The sequence below is a fragment of the Leuciscus leuciscus genome (genome assembly GCF_965113295.1).
Source record: "Leuciscus leuciscus genome assembly, chromosome: 25".
In the NCBI taxonomy this organism is placed as follows: domain Eukaryota; kingdom Metazoa; phylum Chordata; class Actinopteri; order Cypriniformes; family Leuciscidae; genus Leuciscus; species Leuciscus leuciscus.
Window position 1 is genome coordinate 6,096,647 of NC_138724.1, and position 24,051 is coordinate 6,120,697.

A 24,051-nucleotide genomic window follows, 5' to 3' on the forward strand; every position below is an offset into this window, starting at 1 on the left:
TGTTTGATAATTATGGAAATATTTTAACATACGAACAATTCATGTGAATCCATAGTTTCCCTGTGCATTTTAAGGAATTTAATTCTGTCATTAAAGCTATTTCCCCTACTCTGATTCATCTTATCAAAAGTCATATTCAATATAACTCCACATTAATGACAAATCCAAACATTAATATTAAACGACATTGAATTGATTGATAGAAAAAATGCAATAATAAACATATTTGTACAATATTTCAAATACAAAATAAAATAGCACCTAGAGGAAAAAAAATGTGGAACTCTATTATTGATAATATTAATTGGAAGAATGTTTGGTTAATCCCCTTTAAATATTGCATTAATAATAAAACCAAAGAAATACATTTTAAAATGTTGCATACCATTTACCCTGTTACATGTAAATCATTAATTGCAAGATACTCTGATACTGACAATTGATGTTCTTTTTGTAAAAGTGGGAAAGAGGTGTTTATGCATTTGTTTTTCGAATGCAAAATTATCCAAATTGTATGGAAGGAATTGGCAGAATTTATCTTTAATTTAGCATAGATTAAATACTATTTTACATTAAAGAATATTATTGTGTAGGCTATTATGAAAACAAAGTTAACAAAGGTCGTGAATACATTGTTAATTTATTTATACTGTTGGCAAAATGTTATATTCATATACAAAAATATTTAAATTCATCCCCAATATTTAAGATGTTTAAATTAGAATGTGACTGTTTCATGTCTTCACTGAAATTGTAAAAAAAAAAAAAAAAGTCATTAACGTGTTTAAAGTATGCTATGCTATGTTTGTTACTTGTTCTGCCTGCGATAAATATATATATATAAAAGACTTTAGAGCCACTTAGCCCCCCCCCCTTAGTGTCAATGACAACGTAAATGTTTAACTCGTCTAACTCGTTTACAGTCTATGGTCTAACTGCTTGTTCTATTCAGCAACGTTTTCACACACTAAACCAGAGCTGAGCCAAGAGCCCAGAGGAGCATTATGGGAAACGCTGAGATAAGCGGAAGTGTAAAGTGAAAGTCTCCTGACGGGTGCTCATAATCCGCGATGGACCTCAAGGAGAAAGCGATCGCGTCATTGAAGAAACACGCCAGTGGCGACGCGTTTTCCCGGTTACCGGCGGCTCTTCCTAAAGCCTCGGTGCTGATCCCGCTGTTGCTGAGACACGGAGAGCTGCACGCGCTCCTGACCGTGCGATCCGTCAACGTAAGAAGATCTTCATGATCTCAGAGACACAGGCACTGTGTGCTCACAATGACATGTATTCACACCGTGTTAATGAATGTCTATAATACTCTTATGAAAATAAGTGCGCTTATTTGTATTGAGGTGTGCTTGTAGTGTACTTCAAATCTTAAAAGTATATTTAAAAAAAAAAACTGTACTTGCAGATAATATAACTTTTAAAACTGCACTTTGAAATTTTGTCTAATTAAATGTACGAGTTTTTAAATCATTGTTTTAAATATGTATTTCAGTGTCTTGACTAACAAACTTAAGTAGCCTACATGAATAAGTAATTGATTATAATTTCTTACTTGATATTACTTTTAATGTTAATATATTTTAAATGTACACAATTTAAGCTTCATCATTAGAAATGTGTAATTATATATATTTGAATACTTGACATGCAAGTTTCAATAGAAATGACATTGAAACTTAAAGTATATTTTAGTTTATCATAAGTGCTTGTCAGTACATTCAGCAGTTCATTTTAACCATATTTCAAAGACAGTATAAGTAATTTTGAAGTTGCATGTATTTAAGTTGCACTCTAAAGTTCAGTTAATTACATTTAATGTAAATTTAAACTATAACATTAACATAACAGATAGTGTTTAGAAATTAATTACATTCAGTTCGCACTTAATAGTTCACTTAAAAATGAAAATTCTGTCATAATTTACTCACGCTCATTTTTAATTTTAAGTATATTCTTTTAGAGTGTATTATTTCCATAATAGGTCCTCTTAAAAGGGATAGTTCACCCAAACAAAACCAAAACAAAATCTGTCATCATTTACTCATGTTGTTCCAAAACCTGTATGAATTTTTTTCTTCTGCTGAACACAAAAGAAGATATTTTGAAGAATGTTTGTATCCAAACAGTTAACTGGACCCATTGACTTCCATTGTATGGAAAAAATACTGTGGAAGTCAATGGGTCCATCAACTGTTTAGATACAAACATTCTTCAAAATATCTTCTTTTGTGTTCAGCAGAAGAAAGAAACTCATATCGGTTTGCAGGGGTGCCGCTAGCAATTACGGGCCCTATGAAAGAATATGATGTTGGGCCCCCATCGCACCCAGTCCATTAATTAAATCGATCTCTGTGGGCCCCAAAAGTGCATAGGCCCTTATAATCGTCCTAATATTTCCCCTTAGCGGCCTTGCCGACTTGGAACAACTCGAGGGTTAGTAAATGATGACAGAGTTTTCAGTTTTGGGTGAAGTATCCCCTTAAGTGCACTTCTCTGGCACACGAGGTAGTGCTCTTGACGAAGCGTCCTCTCGGCTCTCTCAGCTCAAGCATCACGCAGGAGAAGTGTGTTTCCCCGGAGGAAAGTCTGAGTCCGGCGACACGGATGAAACACACACGGCTCTGAGAGAAGCTGAGGAGGAGATCGGCCTTCCTTCACACACAGTGCAGGTCATCTGCAAACTCTTCCCCATCCTAAACAAGGTTCGCTCTCATCTCTGAACGTTTAATATGATCATTAATATTATAACTTGTGGCGGACTATAATGGCTCAAGCCCTTTGCACAGGCCGGTCTTCTGATCACTCCGGTCGTGGCTTTCATCGAGAGCTCCTTCACACCTCGTCCCAACGCAGACGAGGTCAGCGAGGTCTTCACTCTTCCACTGGAGTTCTTCACTAAAGAAGCGGATCACTCCTGCTATCCCGTGCCCAGCGTCTTCGGCCCGACCCACAGCTTCATGTACACGGACCCCCGCACCGGACACATCCATCAGATCTGGGGTCTGACCGCCGCTCTGGCCGTAACCGTCGCGGCTCTCGCCCTCGGGAAGAAGCCCGAGTTTGAGCTTGGCTTCGACCTGAACGATCCAGCGTCTGCGTTCAGAGACGTTCTTAATCGCAGATTGAGCAAGTTATGAAAGACACACATCAGATTCAGTGTTTCTGATTATTATTGGGAAAATGACTGTAATTGAGCTGTAAAGTTACTGAGGAGCAAGTTGGGATTGTTAAATAATTTTTATAATTTATAATGAGCAGAAGAGACTTCTTTCAATACCATAAAAAAAGTCAAACTATTCCTCACTTTTGATCAGTAGTGTATATGCAATAATATAATAGATTTAATACAGTCCACACACCCTGAGACTTTAATATTTTAATATTTTAATCAGTGTTTCTACTGGTGACTAAAGCTAAAATTGAAAATATCAGTATTGCATGCAAAACTTTAAATGAAAATTAAAGATGTTGCCTTGTCAACTTACAGAAATAAACTAAGTTTAGGTTAAAGTACTAAAACTGTAAAAGCACATTAAATTACTAAAAATGTAAATGAAAACTCAAAATATAAAAAAAATATAATTCAAAATAATAAAAAATACTATAGGCTACTAAAATAACGCCTCACAAAATGTCTGTAAATCGTCACATTACAGGTAAACACTTAAAAAACAAAACAAGCCTGTATATTTGATTTTATTATACAATTATTTATTTTAATTTCATTGATCAACTCCCGAAGCTCCTGCAGTTCCTCACAAACCCAAGTTGATGAAATCTTCACATTAGGCATTTCTCCATCCTGTCCACTAGAGGTCATCACATCATCACTTGTGCATTCATTGAGCCTGGGCATGTTAGATTTTAAAATAAAAAAACTAAAATTACTTTATTAGAAATTGAATCATATCACAAATGTTTTATTTACTATTCTGTTTAACTAGTAAAAAAAAAAAAAAAAAAGAGACTTTAAATCTATACTTGAATAAAAGAGAATGCACAGAATCATAAGGCAAACACTTTATTTTATTAACAAATATTACAAAATAAATAGACATCTTCATGTTTTATATGTAATCTTATAGAAGTGAATGTAACATGTGGTGCTTGTAATGTCTGGCAGGCACTTCGTTTCTACGGACCTGACGAGTCATTCCTTTAGTTTGGTTGTTGATCAGAGTGTTTTTATGTCATTCCAGTGTGTGTGTGTGTGTGGCACTGCATTCATCGAGTCACAGAAGTGTGTGCTGAAGATACCACAATTAAAATCTACTGCTAGTACCTACTTATTTTTGCTTGTGTCTGTTTCATAGTGCAGTAAATGCTATCATTAACATGTGTGTCCTATAGAAGAGTATGACAGACGTCATGAACAGATGTGTCCAAACTCACTGAATGTCTCTGAAACACTTCCACACACTGGACTCAGGGTTAAGGCCAGCACTGCTCTGAATATGAGAGTTTGTTATCCAACACAGTGGCATTTATACTTTTAGAAGTGACCAAATCTTTTTTAAATCACTGTATCTTTAGAAAAGTTCTCTTTTGTACTCTGGTCATTCTAGTCTGGATTGATCTCCAGTTCTTATTTTTTGTCAAGGTGTTTGATCCATTCACTAAACACAGATGTACCAATCTTACCATCACATCACATTTTAGGAGCCTGTTCCCTCTGACGCTGTGTCTTGATGGTGTCGGCCTCGGAGTCTATGGGGAACGGCCTCGGAGTCTATGGGGAACGGCCTCGGAGTCTATGGGGAACGGCCTCGGAGTGACCGCTGTCTGAGGCTCTCCAAACATGAAGTCTGTTATATCACATTTTAAAATATTTTTTTGTATATTGTTATTTCCTATGTACTTATTCTTTTATTATCTGTCTTGTCACTGTCATTTTGAAATCCACATACTAAGAACGGACCACAGGTTACACAGCCATCAGGTCTGGTGTCTTCAGAACCCATTTGTTTGTAGCGATAGTGAAAATCCTGACCTCTGACCTCTGTCTGACCCGCCTGTGGGGAGTTGCATGATGTAATGCCTCACGCCACATTCATGTTGACTTTGACTTGGGCTTGTGAGAAGTGGGAGGTCGCTCACAGAGTGATCCTTCCGTTCTGTTTTTCCCTTTTAAACATTCAAATCATACAGATGTGGAGGCATTATGTGAGCAGGGGTATGAGAATGTGAAACCACCTGCTCTAAGCGGGACTCGAACACGGGCCCATCCGCATGGGAAGCGGGTGCTCTTACAAGGAGGCTAAAGACCCCAGACTCTAGCATCAGTCGCTAGAGCACCTCTTGAGATCAGGGGAGTGAGGTTTACACACATAGCTCTCACTGGCCTACATCTGTTACACTCACCACCCTAAACCTCACTCCCATCCGGGTCACGGGACCACTGTAGCCCCTCCGCCCGCTCTAAGTGGGACTCAAGACCCATCCGCATCAGAGGCCGGCACTCTAACAAGTAGGCTAAAGCGCCTCTTGAGATCAGGGGAGTGAGGTTTACACACATAGCTCTCACTGGCCTACATCTGTTACATGAAGATGCCCCGTGAGGAAGAGATGCCTAATAGCTCTCTCTCACAGAGTGCGGTATCCTCATTGAGGGCTCTGGTCTTACCACCTCGCGGGTCATAGGTAAGGCGTATGTGGCAGCGGGACTTTTGAAAACGAAGGCGTGGCTGTCCACATTCGCTCCCTGATTAGGTCTTCTGGATCATTGCGTATCCTTCCCTGATTTCTCAAGCCCCATTTATATGACCATTACGCTACTGGAACTAGACAATAACAGACCAGATCCCTCTCTCTCAATGTCTCTGTACAGACCAGCCTCGATGAGCCTCCTCTTTAGCAGCCATTGTGCAGTTAAATGAAGTTTTATGTAACAAAGTTCGGGAGGAGCATGTTCAGGTAATCATCCAATCAGCACAAGAAGAAGCCAGTATAAATAAAGCCTTCCCTTACCTCCTGTCTCATGACAATTTCTCAGCATCCCACCACCACCCCATCACCTCACTTCGGCTGGGTCTACTCATAGATACCATGGTCTATACATTCATAGGGGGGAGTACTCTGGGGTCGGGCCGAATTCAGAGCTTGGAGCCCTCCCCCCGGACAGCAAGCCAAATACGCATTATAATATTACATCAGATTTCATTAACATGTGAACTCCTGAAACTATATTTTATAATACTGCAGCTGCCTACATGCAAGAGGCAAGAACAGTCGGCAACGGCTTACACTTGTACGTGCATTCCCATTGTATGAATGGTCATGTGACATGCATTTTTGTTGTGAAGTGTGGACTAATGGTGCATTGGAGTCTTCTCGTATAGATCGTATTTACGAGTTGAACGCACTTGAGCGCCACCACAATGTCGTAAATACCAGTGGGGAGTTTGGGATTTTCTCTAAGCCCCGATCTTTACGAGTTGCGGGCGTGTCACTGAGAAACATAGCGGAATACCACAATACTTAAAGGTATTTAGCAGTGAGCTTTTCTATTTACAGCGCAGTAAGCTAATTGCCTGCACAGAATATGATGGCATCATAATATAACAATGCAACATGTAACGATAAAGTTGGCATTGGCTTCAGAAATTAATTAAAAACAAAGTACACCTGATGCACATTTCTTTGTTCTTCATTTTCTAGAACAAGAGTTTAATAACCTTTCTGTATTTTTGTGTAATTAATTAAGAGAAAGTATCATCTTACTCAGACGAAAGTGACTTGAACGCACCAGCCGTCGTAAAACACAACTTCCCACCTCGTACGTAAAAACTTCCCAGGAGGACTTGAATGCACCAAGAGATGTTTTCTAAATCGCAGTGGAAACGTCAATATGGACAAGGATCGTTTTCATTTTAAGACGCTGTGTTAAAGCAAAAGTGCCCCAGGTTGAACAGGGCCACAAGTAGAGAGAGTGCAGTCGGCTGCCGTCAGTAAAGACAGTAGAGGTAGATTGCCTGGAAAATGGCATCCCACTTATCTGTTGCTCACTTTGGCACAGTGCTGTCCATAACGGATCTCTGGAGATTAGCTTTACTATAGTCAGGCTCAGACACCGGTCGCTCCGAGGACGTGTCCACACCAAGACACAGCACAGTTTCAGGGAACCAGGTTGCACTCGCAACATAAGACATTCCACGGAATACAAAACATAAAAAAGGCAATTGTGACTTTTTATCTCACAGAATTGTGATATAAGCTTAAACAAAAAAAAACATGTTTATTTAATTGCACGTTTATATATTTTATATTATTTCTCAGAAATGTCAGAATTGTGGGATAACAAGTCGCAATTACCTTTTTTTATAACAAGTTTCCATCTTGCACCATAAAAAAAATAAAAATCACAAATTAAATGCAAATACATAAACTTTGGTCACTCCAATGTGCAGTGAATATTCATCATTTCCAAACGATCACAACATTGATCATTATATGTAAGCATTGTGTTTATGACTTCCCTCAAAACACACGCAGGGTCATTCGAACACGGCCGAGGCCAGTCCGCTTCTCCTGAAGGTCTCGGCCACGTGTCTGGAGTGCTGGATTTTGGCCGAGAGCGCCTCGAACACGTCGTTCCGGTCCAGAGCCGTAGCGGTTCTGTAGATGAACATCCCCAGCGACTCCAGGCCTCTCATGCCCAGGTTCACACCGCAACCTTACAGATAATCAGACATATTCAGATCACAGACAAATAGTGCCAAATATACAATCAGATATAATCTGAAAGGGAATATTACAATTAAAATAACATTTTGGCTTCATTGAAATATTTTTTAGCAGACATACAGAGCTACAGAAAATATATACAGGTCTTTCTCATTCAATTTATTATTTTTATATTATTTTATTACTTTTTATTTTATTTTTTCTATACATGCTTATAGCTAACTCAAAATAATTTCAATTATTTTAGTGTGCCTTGTATAAATCACATATTGTCACTTAAATATATATATATATATATATAACCCTTGTCATATTTTCTGTCAAAAAATGTTTCTAGTTTGTGTCAACTCTGTTACATTAAATATGATATGGGGTTGAAGATCAGTGCAAAAATCTAATAATGATGTTGGATTGCAAATAAAAGTGCATTACATCACATTATAGTCAATATTCCTGAGCTTTCTCCCAAAAAACAATATATAATTAAATAAATGAATGCAACTGTAGCAAGCGGCGTTGCCATACTAGCCATTAGCATCTGCTCTAGAGTTTTGTTTTGGGTAAAACATGATAGGGGATGAACATAAATCGTTCCAGCCCGATTGTAAATTAAACTTTGCTAAATGCATTATTATTATTAACTAAATAAATATCATAGTATCAATTAAAAATTTTTAAGGGGTAAATATTACATCATAACAGGGTTAGACAGAAAGTGCAGGAACAAACAAATTCCGCATTTTCTTAGAAAATGCATATGTCACAATTGCTCCGGTCCTCCTTCCCTCACACACACTCTGGACTCCATTTCCCAGCATCCCTCCTGGTTCTCACCTGCATTCAGTCTTCAAGACACAGGCTGTGTCTGAAATCGCCCCCTATACCCTTGAATAGGACACTATTTGAGGGGACAGCCATTTGTAGTGGTGTCCGAAACCATAGTGGACATTATTGAGTGCACTCATTCAATCCCACAATGCACCGCAATAATGAGTGTACAACTGATGTACGCTCAACGGATAGAGAATCCCCATAATGCACTGTGAGAGTCGCGCACTGAATGAATTCCCATGTTTCGCCAGAAGATGGCGCCGCAGCTGAATCAATCATCCATCCAGTTTCCAAACCGCGCTGGTCCAGTGTGATATCATACAGGTATAAATTCCTTTTTAATTGATTATTAAATTATTTAATTACGTTTTCTAAATGCTAGTTTCATTACTACTGCCAGTTTGCGGTTTTATTAAGAGCAAGCACAAACTATGCAAAAGTGGCAGCGCTTCCGGCGCACCCAGTGTCCGAATTCACTCACTCATTTTCATTCACTCCTTCAAGAGGACTATATTAGTGGAGTAATGTAGGGAATAGTGAATGAGGGTATAGGAGGATCTTTGTTGACATCTTTGTACGCATGCGCGAGTGGTTGTGTGGCAACAAAACAAACAGTATTGCGGGCAGTAAAGACGCGACGAGCATTTTCAAGAGAGTTACCGGGCGAAATCCACAATATATAAGCACTTTAACATCTGAAGACCGGAGGAGGTTTGGAGAGAAGCTCAAAATTTGTATTGGTGACAAAATCGAAGTTATTCAAAGCCCATATGAGATCTGGGATGACAAAAAACGTTGGTCCGACTCGCCCGTGTCTTGGCCACCAATCTGCTGGGGAGACATTTATTCTTATTTAATAGAAACCCCTGGACCCTTCACTCATGAAAGATTAAAGGCTTTCAAAAGATTATTTTGTTTTTTAGAAAAGTTGGGCCGATCTTTTCTGCCAAACAGAAAGCAGTGATCGTGCTAAAAGCAGAGGTTAGAACAGCCTTTTCTTTTGCTTTTAAGTTTTGCGATCCAGAATAGCCCATTTTGATGTGAGGAACATAAGCCGCGTTTCCACCGCAGGAACTTTCCCCAGGAACTAGGAACTTTGGGCTGGTACTCGATGTGTTTACACCGCAGGAACCAGGGTCTAAATGAAGTTCCGGGTAAATATTTCCCCCTCCGATAGTCCCTGCTCACGAGGTAGTACTTTTTCAAAGTTCAGGAACTTTCAGGGGTGGGACTTGTGCGCTGCACAAGCTGATTGATTGTGTTCACGCCGCATTTTGGTTGGATGATTCCACGCAGCATTTTATTTATTTTTAACCTCCCTTTTTAAAAAATCTATTGCGGTTCGTGTCGTGGCTTCATGCAGTAAGAGTTGTCTGTCTGCAAATATGGAATTTAATAAAAAAACTAGTGGACTGGCGACGAGTTTCAGGCTTTATTAAGGGTATTTGTGGAAGAGGAAACTTTCTGCGCGTTCGTCCCAGCCATCTCACGGTCAATGTCCGCAATAGCTGATAACATACAAATGTTATATCTAACGTTAGCATTACGAGCTTACTGAACACGCTTTATCAGTGCTCGTCTCTTTTCTGCCACAGCTTTTATCATTAAGTCATTATGTTTACACATTGTCATCTATTGCAAGGCACTCCAAACCATGTTACAAATTTACCATAACAGGATTGAAATAGCGCTTTGAGGTTAGTAACAAACAACTATTTACAAGACTGTCACTATTTATGATTGATAGACGGGGTTCAGGCTTTTTTTTAAGCGTATTTGCGAAAGAGGAAATTTTTGCGCGTTCGTCCCAGGCGTCTCACAATAACTGATAACATACGTTGTCTAATTTTATACGCATACGAGCTTTCTGAACACGCTTTAGTATCAGTGCTCGTCTATTTTATTTTGTTAATTACCTCGTTAGTAAACCAATACATAACTGCAGCACAGTTTGAATCTCCTCCATACTTATTATAAATGTGGCGCTCAAAACTGATTACTGTCCGTCGCAGACTGGGAGGAGCAGTTGCGCGCAGTTTACCTTCCCGGTACTTCAGACCGCGGTGTAAACGCAGAAAGCAACCGGTCTGGGGCAAAAAAAGTTCCTGGGAAAAAAGTTCCTGGGACAAATTGTTCCGGGTAATGTCGGTGGAAAAGCGGCTATAGTCTGGGTGCTGTGGATCGCGGTTTGGGACACCTGAATCAGAACGCGAAAACATATGACTCGGTTGATTTGACTCAGTTTTATTATTTTTTTTATTCAATCTTCTATAAATACATAGTCACTAAGACTTAGGCCTACCATGAACAAAATGAGCCTCACAAACTCGATCAGTAACGTTAGCTGCAGGAATCCAGGCTTTCTTCAGAGCGTCCAGGTTCAATCGCCTAATTGCACGCAACCATTTCTTTCGTTTTTCGCGATCCTTTTCGGAGGGAATTCGAAAAAACTTTTTATAAGGCCCCCAACCTGTACTCGACCACACAGCAAGAGTGAACCATCCTCTTCTCTAAATCCTCCTCCAAACGTGCAAAACAATCAAATTAGAGGTATCTAGCGGTGTTTCCTGCCACACGATTCCCATGATGCAACGCGACAAACATAAACAATGACGTCACAAAAGATCCGCCTATAGGGGGCGATTTCGAACTCAGCAACACATAAGCACTTACCTCACCTAACTTCATGGTCTGGTCTCGTCATTTACTTAAAGCTGCAGTCCGTAACTTTTGTTGCTCTAGCGGTTAATGAACAGAACTGCACGCGTCTTGTGGAAGAACATTGTAGCCGGAGCTACTTCTCTCTGTTTGTGTCTATGGCGAGTCACAGGCACTGGGCTACTCCGCAGCGGTGCGACCCGAACCAGGCTAAAATATAAACACTTATTATAGATGGGGTATAAGGATAAGACAAAAACACGGTTTGGAAAATGGATTCATGATGTACTCGTTCATTTTATAATTTTTGTAAATTTTTAATTCAAAAAAAGTTACGGAGAGCAGCTTTAACATGTATGGACTTGCCTTCATTATAAAAAATAATTTTAATAAACGATTTTTTATTATTATTTTAAAAAGTGTATTATTATTATTATAATTTTTTTTTTTTTTGCATTACAAAATGCAGGTTCCATTTACTGTTTTTATCATTTAAATGATATACAGTATAATTTGTAAATAATGTAAGTTATAAATATGACTATCCATAAACACAAGTATGAAAAAGTACGTTTCTTTGCATCAGGCGATGTTCAAATGCTGCTGTTCTCACCGGTGTCAAAGTTCAGCACTCTGGCAGCTTCTCCTTCCACAGTCACGGCCACGTTGTCTCCTTCGATGTACGCGGCGCTGACGCGTCTGTACGACAGCATGATCTCGAACAGCCTGCGACTGCACTGCATGTGGTGCAGCGTGGGCTCACTCAGACGAGGCTCGATGTCAGTCTTGTACGCATTGAACGACTGGTGGAAGATGTTCTTCATGATCTGAGTGAACAGAGAGGAGGTCAGGTGATTCGTTCAGTCTCCCTCTCTACATGCTTCATACTCCCTTCACACACACACACACACACACACACACACACACACACACACACACACACACACACACTGTGGCTGTAACCAGGTAACAGCATGTGTCTCTGTGAATTACGTATCCTCTGACGGCTGTGCCCTGATACAGCTTGTCTGTTTTCTTCTTCAACCACTCACATCTTTTTGTGCTATTTCTGTTCTTTTCTTATCTGTGTTTCTGCTTTGTATTCATTAATGAAACTTTCCAAGTGAGGCAAAAGCAGAGCCAGAGTTTTGAAACTGCAGTCTGGCACTGATGGCTCAAGGTTTCACCAGTCTATGGGTTTCACTCGTTAACCCCTGCTGGGTACTTTCATAACTTGCTGTATTTGTTTGATTGTGTGTGTCTTTAGGAGGACTAGCTGTATTTGTTTGATTGTGTGTGTCTTTAGGAGGGTTCAGTGGTTATCGTACACCAATAGTGAATGCAGTATTGCCACCACTGATTAATCAGAATCAAATAATCTGAGATAAATAAACACTTTTATTTTGTGGAAAATAATTCAACATTCTTCAAATTTTCCAACATGCTCTCCTGTCAATTATACGTTTTGAATGATATGCTTATGCCCCACTAAGGGTGGACACCTTAATGCTCACTACTTTTTCAAAAAAATCATAAGTTTCCGTGCAAATTACATCGTATCAATTCATCCTGAATCTGCATTTCATAAAATAGTTAAGCTTTCTAATGAGATCAGGTTGAAATTTCTCCTTTTGCAATTTTAACCTATAAAGAAAGTCATACAGGTTTGGAACGACACGAATTTCAATGTATTTTAGATTTAAACAGATCCTGTTATAACTTTTACAGACTGTAACATGTTAGACTGTAAGAGCTTCAAGATCGTTTGTGTCAAATGCAGTTTTGATTGTAAATACTCATTTGAAGCATGAGGATACAGGTGTTTTTTTAAGTTTTTTTCTCACATCTTAAAGTTATGACGAAAATGTAAGTATGCAAATACCTGGGTTTTTATGGTTCATGCATGTTTATGATTTCTTGTGTTATGTCAGACAAATAAAGAGTACTACTTCTACTGTTGGTATATGGGACTATACTGTATGTATGGATACAGTTGAACATACTTATCTAACTTTATATAAAGAGCATTGGGATAATATAGTTACATGTTACGACAAAAATAAAATTAGGCGGTAGTGATTTGTTATATATAGTATATGTGACTTTACACAAGTGTGTAAAGCAGGACATATTATGCATCTTATTTTTAACCGCAGAAGTAACCTATTATCAGTGAATGTACGAGACTTCCGATTCATTCACGTCATATATCTCGTAACTTCATTTAACTGGAAGAATAACAAAGTGTCCTAAAGGGTAAAACTATTTACTCTACAAAGCAGTGTGTTTATAATTAAGACAATACATTAAAATAATATGGTAAGAAAAAACAGTTTGCAATATCAAGCAGCATAACAAAGACTTGCCAAGACGGGATTTTTGATGTTTTGTTTGAATAGATCTGTTCAAGCGCACGAAGATGTGAAAGACTGCTCAATTCACTATTAGCGCACTGTCAGAGACACGGATTTAACGCAAATTGAGTTCCCTTTCACATCATTTTGTGCTTGAATATTTCAACTGGCAAGGCATAAACCTTTGTGACGATACAGCACTGGCCCATCAACTGTCCAACTGTACATTCACGTTTGTTCATGTTCTTACATCATTGCATTGCTAGAATTAAAGAAAATGTACCAGCCAAATGGTAATTTACACCGTTTCATATACTCGCCGACAGCGGTTTTTACTCACATTTGATGCTTGGCGAGTGTTAATTTAAGATCTGATTACAACTTTTTATAAGTATTTTGTTAACCTTTTACAACTATTTAGTAGGGGTGTGACGAGACACTTAGTTCATAAGACAAGACACGAGACAAGATTTCTGCACAGTATTTTTTAGGAATTCCTCAATGACACAATTCATGACTGGAAAAATAGTCTGCAGGTGCATTTTGAAATGTTTTAACTAATCATCTTCTAATGAATGTCATTTCAGTTCTACTTTCTGAATATGAATTATCATATGCATTGAAAGACAACAATATACAAGCACTGTAAAAGGTGCAATAAGTTCAACCATAATCAAAGTACTCTCTCAATGTTCAAAGTGCAAACAGAGACCAAAACAGCAACCAGGGCTAAGATGTGGTTACAACTACACAGCCCAGCCTGAGATCGGTCTGATGTTGGGAGACAGGATATTGTATGTAGTCTGATTTGTGTGCATCAGGGAGCTCATGTTTTACTTTTGCTTTCGAATTCGCAATCGCACGTTCTCTGCGTATAGGTAGCGGTGGTGCTGAAGCGCGCATTATACAAGATAAGACATTTATCAGATACAATATCACGATATAGATCACGCTTAGGCTCTGTTGCGCAACGAATCCTCCACCATAGTCTCGCCTTCCTCTCGTCATGTGATCAGTGAACTGTGACTACTCCTGCTTGCACAGTGTGCGACTCTGGAGCTCGTGCTGGATGAGCAGAGCAGACGTTTAGTTTACAACTGAAGCGACTGTTATCCAACTAAATTAAATGGTTTTCATTCCTATAAAAAAGCAAAATGACAGTGGAGGTACTAATGTAATGTAAACGTAGCGGTGGCATATTATATGCTAATTTCATCCTCACACTCTGTTATGGCGATATCGCGAGACAGATATCTCGTCATATTTTAATATCGCGGTCACACTCCTAATATTTTGAAACACTGAAACACCAGCTGACATTATTTCAGCCAGAATGTCCGGTTGGGGAGGGAGAGCAGAACGGCCTTTTCATCTTTGGATGAACCTTTGAGAATGCATACAATACCCTGGACCTAAAAAAAGATGAAGTTTTCGAGTCAAACAGATGCATGCTGGGATGGCGACGCCTTACTGAGGAGTTGGCCGTGTGGCGCAGGAAATGCATCATTTTGGAGTCCGCCTCTGAAGTGCAGGCCAGAGCCATGTAGCGGTTCCGGAAGGTCCCGTAGATCTTCAGGTGGAAGCCGGGCTTGGCTGCGGGCTGGCAGGAGTTGCGGCGATCCTTCACGGTGTCGATCCCGTACGCTGACAGGTCGAAGTACAAACTATGAGCACGGATCTCTGGTGTGGGGACCTATAAAACAGAAGCAGAACAAATCATTACTTTCTTGCTTATGTATAATTCAAATTTCACTACACCTGGAACATATATATATATATATATATATATATTCATAGGTCATCATTGATATATTTAAATATTTGTTACATTGTTCATGCCCAATGATTGACAAATTAATTATTGAAAAGTAAAAAGATGAATTGCCTGTTCTATTCCCCATCTGGGACAAAACTGGAGATCTTTTAGTCTGATGAAATGAGGACAGGAAATTTGATTGGACTAAACAGATTTCTAATGGCGGGCCAAATCTCCCAACAGGCACTATTACTGAAACAATTCAATAATGCTGGCAGAAGCAGAAGCATCAGGACAGCTCATGTTCTGGCCTTCAAGGGCTTCTCGTTTGACTCCTGTCCGAACAGATATACTCGTTCACTACTGAATATTCCTAAACGAGGCAAGAGCCTTTTACTTTGAGATATGTATTAGAGTTATGTATGTCATTTGAACGAGATCAATGAAAACATACAATGCGGGGGAATAAAAGCACAATTACAAAGTATTCAGATTGCTGTTTTAATTGTCTTGTTTTGAACTTAGTTTAGATAAATGTGTGAAATCAGTTGAGGAAAAAACATGTTTAGAGGTGTCCTATTTCATATATGATGAAGGAGTTTCTTAAAGGCACAGCAGCAAAAATCCCAGCCATGTTGTTAACATATTCAACAATTTTGAATATTTGAATCACTGCTAAATTTTACAAAACGAATCAACATTTTTTTAAAGCTACACTGTGTAATTTTTTTTGTTGATTCTTAGCAAAAAACACTTAGTTCTTTCAAAAATATATGTGCTCATTAAGCTCTCGTAAGTTTATAATCTGCCATTGAAAGTACATACGGGTGAGGGGTTCGAATGCCGGTCGCCATGTTGCCCCTCCATCTTGAAACTACATTAGCCAAAGAGGGACATACCTGTAAATTCAAGCTACGCCATTCGCGCTTTACACTCAGTGACACCGTGACGAATGCGAGGGGGAGATTACTCACGACTGCCGGCAGATTTGAAAGATTGCTGATGGAGGATCACGCCTATTCTCGAGGACATGTAGCAGAGTCGCCAAGGAAGCGAAAGAGAGAATTAAAACGTCAACGCGACAGGCAAATCAGCAAGACCAAAGTCAATACTGGAGTAACTTTTCCCAGATGGAAAGAGCTCATGAGGAGCAAAGATTTTAAAACGGACGCCGAGGTTGCCTGCTTTCTTCTCGACAGGTAATCCAGACTATTTGTGTAAATTCAAAGTTTTATAGTTGCTTGTCTAACCATAGCATGGTTGTGCATAACGCCAGAACGACCTCTAGTATAACTTGGGTTACTTTTCCTCACGTCAATGGTGAAAAAGTGTTGTTTACCTTGTAACATAAATCTGTGCTGCGACGGATCACAGGTGATAGTTTTAAAGGCGCAATTGGACGAAGTCGAACTGGAAGCCATGTTAATCTTGGAATAATACGGCCACCGTAGGAGTTAAAACGCACTCGAAATTGAAAGGAACAGAAACTAATATTCACTGGGTAGTCATATACAATTTCACCACTAGATGGGGGAAAATATCACACAGTCAAGTCAAGTCAAGTTTATTTGTATAGCGCTTTTCACAATACAGATTGTATCAAAGCAGCTTCACAGTATTAAATTAAAATAATACAACAAAGTTTGTTTCAAGAGGAATTTATTGATTGATAAAATTAAATTAAATATCCCCAAAATATCCCCACAGTGTAGCTTTAACTTTTCAACAGATCTTGTTTAAAGTTCAAGTATTTTGTTAACCTTTTCACAGCCATTTAGCATTAAATGTTCTTTCAAAGTTTGTTTAACATTACTTCAACCACATTTTAACATTGAAGGTATAGGTTGCATGTCTGCTAAGATGGTCTGTTTAATTCTTCATTTTTTACACTACCATACAGTGAATGCACAGCCTTTCAAAGGATAGTGTGCGCAAACACAGACGCTCAACACATGCACACTAGGAAGTTCTTAATCTTTTTCCAGTCACTTTTATCCCCTATTGTGCCATATATCCAACGCAATCTCACGACCTCTCGACCTCACCCGTACGAATTTGTGCGATTGATCTAAATCCCAGTGATGGGTAGGTTTAGGGACGGGGTCAGGGGTAGGTCATTCGTACGAATTCATACGAATTGGGCAACTCGTTAAATATGTACGATTTAGCAAAAATTTGTACGAGTGAGGTCCTATGAATGCGTAAGAATTAGCCATCTCATAAAATGCGTACGAATTGCCGTGAGATCGGATTGGTATATCCAAGTGAAACGGCTCCTTGAACAAGAACAAATGTGGGCGGGGCTTGATTTTGTCCGTGGGGAATTGATTGGATGGTTGTGGTTTGCTATTGGTGGATCTCTTGTGAGTGACAGGTTGCCCCGCCCTCGTCATCAGAGAAGAGAAGAGCACATGAATAAATCATTTATAATAAACTGTGCAATGTTCCAGAAAAACACACAAAAAAAACAAGAATTGTCAGTTATGATTTCATGGACATTAAGGCTCATAGAGAGAATGAAAATGGTCATGGAAATCATGAATCCTCAATATCCAGAGCTAAGTTTCAGTTGCACTCATTAGACGGAAACCCTGCTTATCTCTGAACCTTATCAAGGTTGTTAAAGCTTGTTTGATGGATTACTGTATACATAACACTGACTAACAAAACAGCCCGTCAGGGGACCGAGCTGAGCTGGGTTATCTGCGTTAGCTAAACCTTCTTTACCATCTGTTCAAACACAAAGCCCATTAACTAAAGCGAGAGAGAGAGAAAATCAATTATACAAGCCATCATTCTAAACCTGTGTAAAAAACAATCCAATTACAGACAGAATCACTGAAACATGTGCGGTTGATGCTGTGGGCTGGCAGCTTCTCTCTGGATCACCTGCATCACCCATGGCAGAAATAGACTCTATTATTATTCATAATGGCTTAATTTCCTCACCAGTATTCATAAAGTGAATCAGCCCAGTAGGACCCTGATGCCCTCATGAACACAGACCGTCAGACTAACATTCATATTCAAGAACACAATGAGAGATTTCTGAGGATAGCAGCCTGAGAAGGGGAAAGGAGATATAATGACGTGATAATGAAGGAAGAAAAATGCATGTGCGCTGTAATTTTAACATGAAAATGCTACTTTGTGAGATGACATTTAAAGGCCTTGCATGATTGCGTGTTTCAGAAGACTGTGTGTAGCTCACCTGTCTCTGGTCCAGTCTCTCTATCGTGGCATTGGCCCCGTAAGCGTGGCACGATTCGACGATGTAATCGGTGCTGATGCCCAGCACAGAGCAGGAGTCTCCACACGAGCCGTCAGCAACCACGATCACCCGAGGCCATTCTGCCCTGGACATCTTCCTCAGGTACTCCTCACTAAACTACAGAGCAGAACCACACAAACAGTGTTCTAGTGTAATCAGATCCCAGAACAAGCGTTCTGGACCTATTATGCCCCCCTTCTATGTAATATAAGTCTCAGTTGTCCCCAGAATGTGTCTGTGAAGTTCCATTTTTGAGTGGAAGAAAAAACATGCTGTTTTTGTGCATGTACCTTTAAATGCAAATGAACTGCTAATTTCCAGAAGAGGGCGGAGCCTTTACAGCTCATGCCTCGGGATACTCTGACAAAAACTAAAACATCAGTTTGGTTTTGATGATCATCTCTATCGCGGTCACGCTCATGCACCATTGCAGTTCTTCATCATCATGAACGTTTATTATCAGCATGTGTTTTAAAGTCATATCAGTCTAAACTTCTGATATATGGTTTTCTGAGCGCACACACCCAAAGCATCATCAGACGCAGCGTCCCGTGAGTATTAAACTAAGTTCTCTTTCACGTCTTATTGTGCTTAAACTGTCAAAAACACACAAAGTTCACATAAACACAGTCGGTTATGTCTCTGAACGTAAACAGCAGGGGGAAAATCGCATGTGTGTATTAGATCTGTGTATTAAAGTGACAGTAGCGTAATATACAGTACTTACTGCTGTTTATGCTGTAAATATGAATCAAACAACAAAAGAAAAAGTTACTCATGACTGAATAACCGCTGGTGCTGGTAAATGCTCTGGCGAGGAGATAAACATGGCGGACTGTGTACAGATCACTGAGGGGAGGAGCTATGCTAATAGGGCAGAGTCTGTCAGCAGTTTGTGGGCGGGGCCTGTGCAATGTGACATCACACTGCATAGAAACTGCAAATGGCTTATTCTGAAACACTGTTTATGATTTATGAGGATTTAAAAAAAAAAAGTGTGTGGATTATTGAGTGGTTGTGTACACACCCTGTCAACACACATTTATGTTTAAACACCATGTAAAAGTGAATTTTGCATAATAGGTCCCCTTTAAATGAAACAAAAACATTTACCACACACAGTGTAGTCCAATTCTTCAACGAATGACTCCGAACCACTTCTTTTAAGTGAATCAGAACACAGCTAGCAGAGAGATTTCTGAATAAATGCCTCTTGTGTGTCTTTTTAGTGATTGATTGAAACGACAACACACACAGTGTTCTTCAGCTCTTGAACAACTGAGCCAATTCTTTTTAATCAAATGCATGCAACTGGACCAGTGTTGCCTGAATAGTAAATCTATAAGAAAAGTGTATTTAAAAATACACATAATGAGTTTTGTTGTAGTAAGCTGTATTTTATCAAATGTTATTTTTTGTCGTTGAGCATTTTTATTTGAGATATAGTTAGGACAAACTATTGCATTGGATTCATGCCTTTATGCCATAAAGACGAAACGTAAGAAGAATGATTGCCATCACTAGCAGACGTCTCCTCAACAGCCCGTGTGTTTAGACTATGTAAGTGCATCAATGGTTGATCTGCACACACACAGCGACAGCTAAAGACTCGCGTTTCTCATGGCTTGTTCTCCTCGGAGCAGCAGGACGGTTTCCTTCAACCAGACCGACAGCTTGTCACCCAGAATAACTGTAAATGAAATGAGACTCAAGGCTGGTTTGGTTTACTGGATGTGAGCTCATCGAGATACATCAGAGACGTGGCATAAAGAGTCCAAGGCCAGCTCAAACTGAGCTCGTCCCTCACTGTAAAATCATATTACATGTGGAATACACACAATACGCAACAAGAATCACTTCAAAGCTCGTGTGTTACACGTTCATCATGACGGATGTTTGAGGGGCATCCAGTTATCATTTTGGAAATAAAAGCGGTTATTTTGTGCTTTTAATTAATTACAAGTAAAAAAAAATATATAAATTAGTAAATAAAAGAAAAATCTTGAAAAGTTGAGAATTTAAAGAGTTAATTCACCCAAAGAGTCACACATTTTTTCACGTCGTTCCAAACCCATAACTTTGGTTAATCTTCAAAACACAAATTGAGATATTTTGAATGAATATTTTGATTCAAAATATTACTATTAAAAGTCCAGAACTTAGAAGATCCAAATATATATGAATCAGTCCGTCCAAGGCTTCTGAAGAGATACGATCCCTTTACATGATGAACTGGTTTAATTCAGGCATTTATTCACATATTAACAATGATAGGCACACACACACACACACACACACACACACACAGAAGCTCATGTGTCCGTCACACACTAGATCAAACCTCGTTGGCTGCCACATCACGCACACGTTTGAGCTTCCGTGTTCATCATATGATGTGATGTGTGATGTCATATGCGAGTGCATTGCATTGTGGGATACAGTATTCTAGGTAGTGCATTAAAGCGAGCACTTTTGTCAAAAGTTTTGACCACTGCATGCTTCATACTGCAGATGAAATAGTGTCTAGAATAGTGTGCTAGAATGACACTTCAGTATCTCAGGCAGAATAAATACCAATGATATTGATTTTCTCCAGAAGAATCTTTGCTTCAGTGACGAATAGCTTGTCCCTCGGTCAATATAAGAAGCCCAAAGAGTCCCAAACAAACCCCTGTCTCGACTGGAAAAGAATCGCCCTCAGCATGCAGCGACCCAGACAAGAACGAGCACTTTATAGCAGACGATAAAGCTCTGCTGGCCTTGACAAAAGAACGAAAGAGATTCCTCAATGGTTTCTATCTGCCTGTGGCTTTATTAATGCCTGTTAAACATGATCACCTCTTCATTACATGACACACACACGACAGTTAGTTAGTCGGCACTAAGTGTGTGTAATGAGAAAACTTTCTCATTTCCTAATTTCCGTGATGATGGAAATGCATTGGTTTACTCCCGGGGCAGAATCTGCTCTACTGAACCTCTGAGAAAAGCCAGAACCTGACAGCAGAACACAGGTTTGAACAGGTGAAGCTCCTCTTTCTGCAGCTCTGTGGTGGAGGAAACACATCTCTGAGCAGAATGAGGAATCTACTTCAGATATATGACGTGTTAATAAAGACAGTGGCATCATTACCTATTTATTCATGTCAGTTTCAGGTGACAAATAAGACATGGAACCATTCATGTCAAATGTGCATGTCAAAGATTATTGGTCAAACTGTTTAAAAATCATAGAATTTACTGGTTTGTGTAGAGAGAAAGTCCAACTTTTATTTAATGACTCTAAATGTCAATGGAGTAATAAGTAATAATGGTAACACTTTACAGTAAGGTTCATTAGTTAACATTAGTATATGTATTACTAACATGAACTAACCATGAGCAATACATTTGTTACAGTGTTTATTAATCTTTGATAATGTTAGTTAATAATAATCCAGCTAAGGTAGTTAACTAAGTGTTACCTTAATAACTTATTCTACTTGCACCTTTAAAACGTATTCTTTACGTTTTAAGAAAATAGTGCATACATCATCCTCATCATCAATAACTTATTCAAATATACTTTTCGAGGTAAAAAAGAAAATATATTTTGACAAATATCAAGCATTTCTGAATCATGCATATCATTATGTTTAACCATTTGATTTGACAGCATGAAATATAAAGCTCTTAGCTAGTTTAGCTGCTCATTGTGGTTCAGGGCTGATAATCCATTAGATGGAAACCAGCAACCATGTTCAGAAACTGGACCAGTTCCCCCTGTGTGATCAGGTACGAGCTGGTCAAAGACTATACCTAACAACATTATCCCAAATCACAGCTATCAGCTATTAATGCGTCATAATGTAATTAGGAATAGGTCAGGACAAGTGGGTGACTAAAATAATCAGGTGCTAACTTTACCAAGTAGTTCTGAACGCACGAACCTTTGTTCCCAGATGGACTTCGACGTCCCCCTTCTGCTTGTTCTGCTCCAGGATGCTCAGCAGATACTCCTGAAACACGCCGATCTTGGTGAAGAAGTGCTCGTTGCGCCAGCAGCCCTCCATGTTGTCGAAGTCCACGCCGAGGTCCAGGAGGAAGCGCACGCTGCGCGGGTCCAGCGCGATCTGCTGCGGTCTGCAGAGCAACGCGCTCCGGTAGCGCGCGTCCAGCAGCGTCAGCTTCAGCACCTTCCCGGAGCGGACAGCGACCAGCGCCGCGGTGAGCCCGACCGGACCCGCGCCCACGACCAGCACCGAGACCCGCGCGCGCCACACGCGGAGCCCGGAGAGGCTCAGCTTCAGCAGCGCGTACACGAGCACTGCGAGCCCGGTGCCGAGCGCCGTGTCGAGCGCCAGAGTCCGGTACTGGTGATCCGCGGGGCTCTCCGCGCTCATTCCTCGAGCAGAAGAAGACAAGACAGCGCGCTTCACTGGTGGAGGAGATCTGCCACGGTACATGTGAACACTGAACGCGCTCTCTCTCTCTCTCTCTCTCTCTCTCTCTCTCTCTCTCTCTCGCTCTCTCTCTCTCTCTCTCTCTCTCTCTTTCTCTCACACACACACTCTCTCTATCTCTCTCTCTCTCCCACTCTCTCCCTCTCTCTTTTTCTCTCACACACACACTCTCTCTATCTCTCTCGCTCTCTCTACCCCCCCTCTCTCTCTCTCGCTCTCTCCCACTCTCTCTCTCTCTCTCCCACTCTCTCTCTCTCTCTCTCTCTCTCTCTCAGCATTTTAAAATAACTTTTGTTATGCTGGGTACACACCAAAAGATAATCGGGCTGATTTTGGGCCGATTTCTCCCCTTCCGACAATCCTAGCTATGTCCCGATTATCTTGATGGTTTAACAGATTATTTTATCAGATTTTCCCTTGGTGTGAGGTGTGTTAAGAGTGTCCGAACCTGCTCGGAAGAACGTCGGAGCCGCTCCGATCGCGAATCGTAAATATTAAACATGTTTAATATTTACGATCAGAAATCCTGATGTGTGGGGGGAACTCCGAGGACAAACACGCGCACGCTCTGGAGATTATCACGTGCAACGAAACAATATCCAATCAGAAAGCGAGATGATGGAAGACACGGTCATTCTCTCTCACACACACACACACACACACACTTGCAGGAAGCTTAATGTTAAGATTTAGTATTCATAAGTGTAAATTTCGAGGAAACAAGCCTTTGTTTTTCATTTTAAGAGCAGAAATGTTACAATACCTAAACACAATATTGGGTTTGAAAAATAAGAAAGCTGCAAAGTGCGTTTCAATCTGTAAACATTTTCAAATTTTTGTTTAACTTTTAAGTTTGTCACTGTTTATGTATATGTCTTTTTATGTTTGTTTATCGGCTTTACTCTTTGTACCCCCCTGACTGTAATTGTATAATTCTTAAAATCAATTGAAAAAAAAGATAATAAAAAAAAAAAAAAAAGCTGAGTGTTAAGGGTTCAGTGAGGTTCTATAGACTAGAGGGATTAAATAACTTTTTCTAAAGAGACA

The 24,051-nt window shown here is 39.7% G+C and overlaps 2 protein-coding genes across 2 annotated transcripts; one reads left to right on the forward strand and one right to left on the reverse strand.

Moving 5' to 3' along the window:
• The first annotated feature begins 952 nt into the window (after window positions 1-952).
• Window positions 953-3,689, forward strand: nudt7 (nudix (nucleoside diphosphate linked moiety X)-type motif 7). The gene is made up of 3 exons (XM_082160046.1): window positions 953-1,229; window positions 2,553-2,711; window positions 2,796-3,689. The coding sequence occupies exons 1-3, from the start codon at window positions 1,071-1,073 to the stop codon at window positions 3,144-3,146; spliced, it is 669 nt and encodes a 222-aa protein (XP_082016172.1). The 5' UTR covers window positions 953-1,070; the 3' UTR covers window positions 3,147-3,689.
• A 150-nt stretch (window positions 3,690-3,839) lies between these two features.
• On the reverse strand, window positions 3,840-23,126 carry LOC309490777 (uncharacterized protein). Its single transcript, XM_082160045.1, has 6 exons — window positions 22,492-23,126; window positions 18,503-18,679; window positions 15,007-15,228; window positions 11,795-12,008; window positions 4,753-7,681; window positions 3,840-4,708 (listed from the first exon to the last, which is right to left on the reverse strand). Exons 1-5 carry the CDS (start codon window positions 23,005-23,007, stop codon window positions 7,503-7,505), a joined length of 1,308 nt encoding a protein of 435 aa, XP_082016171.1. The 5' UTR covers window positions 23,008-23,126; the 3' UTR covers window positions 3,840-4,708; window positions 4,753-7,502.
• Between the last annotated feature and the right edge of the window lie 925 nt (window positions 23,127-24,051).

Bases quoted from the DNA above. Each gene is read 5' to 3' on its own strand.
- nudt7 (XM_082160046.1), top strand. From the start codon at position 1,071: ATGGACCTCAAGGAGAAAGCGATCGCGTCATTGAAGAAACACGCCAGT. The intron at 1,230-2,552 runs GTAAGAAGATCT...CGGCTCTCTCAG, and splicing joins TGACCGTGCGATCCGTCAAC to CTCAAGCATCACGCAGGAGA. The intron at 2,712-2,795 runs GTTCGCTCTCAT...CCCTTTGCACAG, and splicing joins TCTTCCCCATCCTAAACAAG to GCCGGTCTTCTGATCACTCC.
- LOC309490777 (XM_082160045.1), bottom strand. From the start codon at position 23,007: ATGTACCGTGGCAGATCTCCTCCACCAGTGAAGCGCGCTGTCTTGTCT. The intron at 18,680-22,491 runs GTTCGTGCGTTC...TCTGCTCTGTAG, and splicing joins AAGTCCATCTGGGAACAAAG to TTTAGTGAGGAGTACCTGAG. The intron at 12,009-15,006 runs GTAAGGCGTCGC...CTGTTCACTCAG, and splicing joins GCCACACGGCCAACTCCTCA to ATCATGAAGAACATCTTCCA.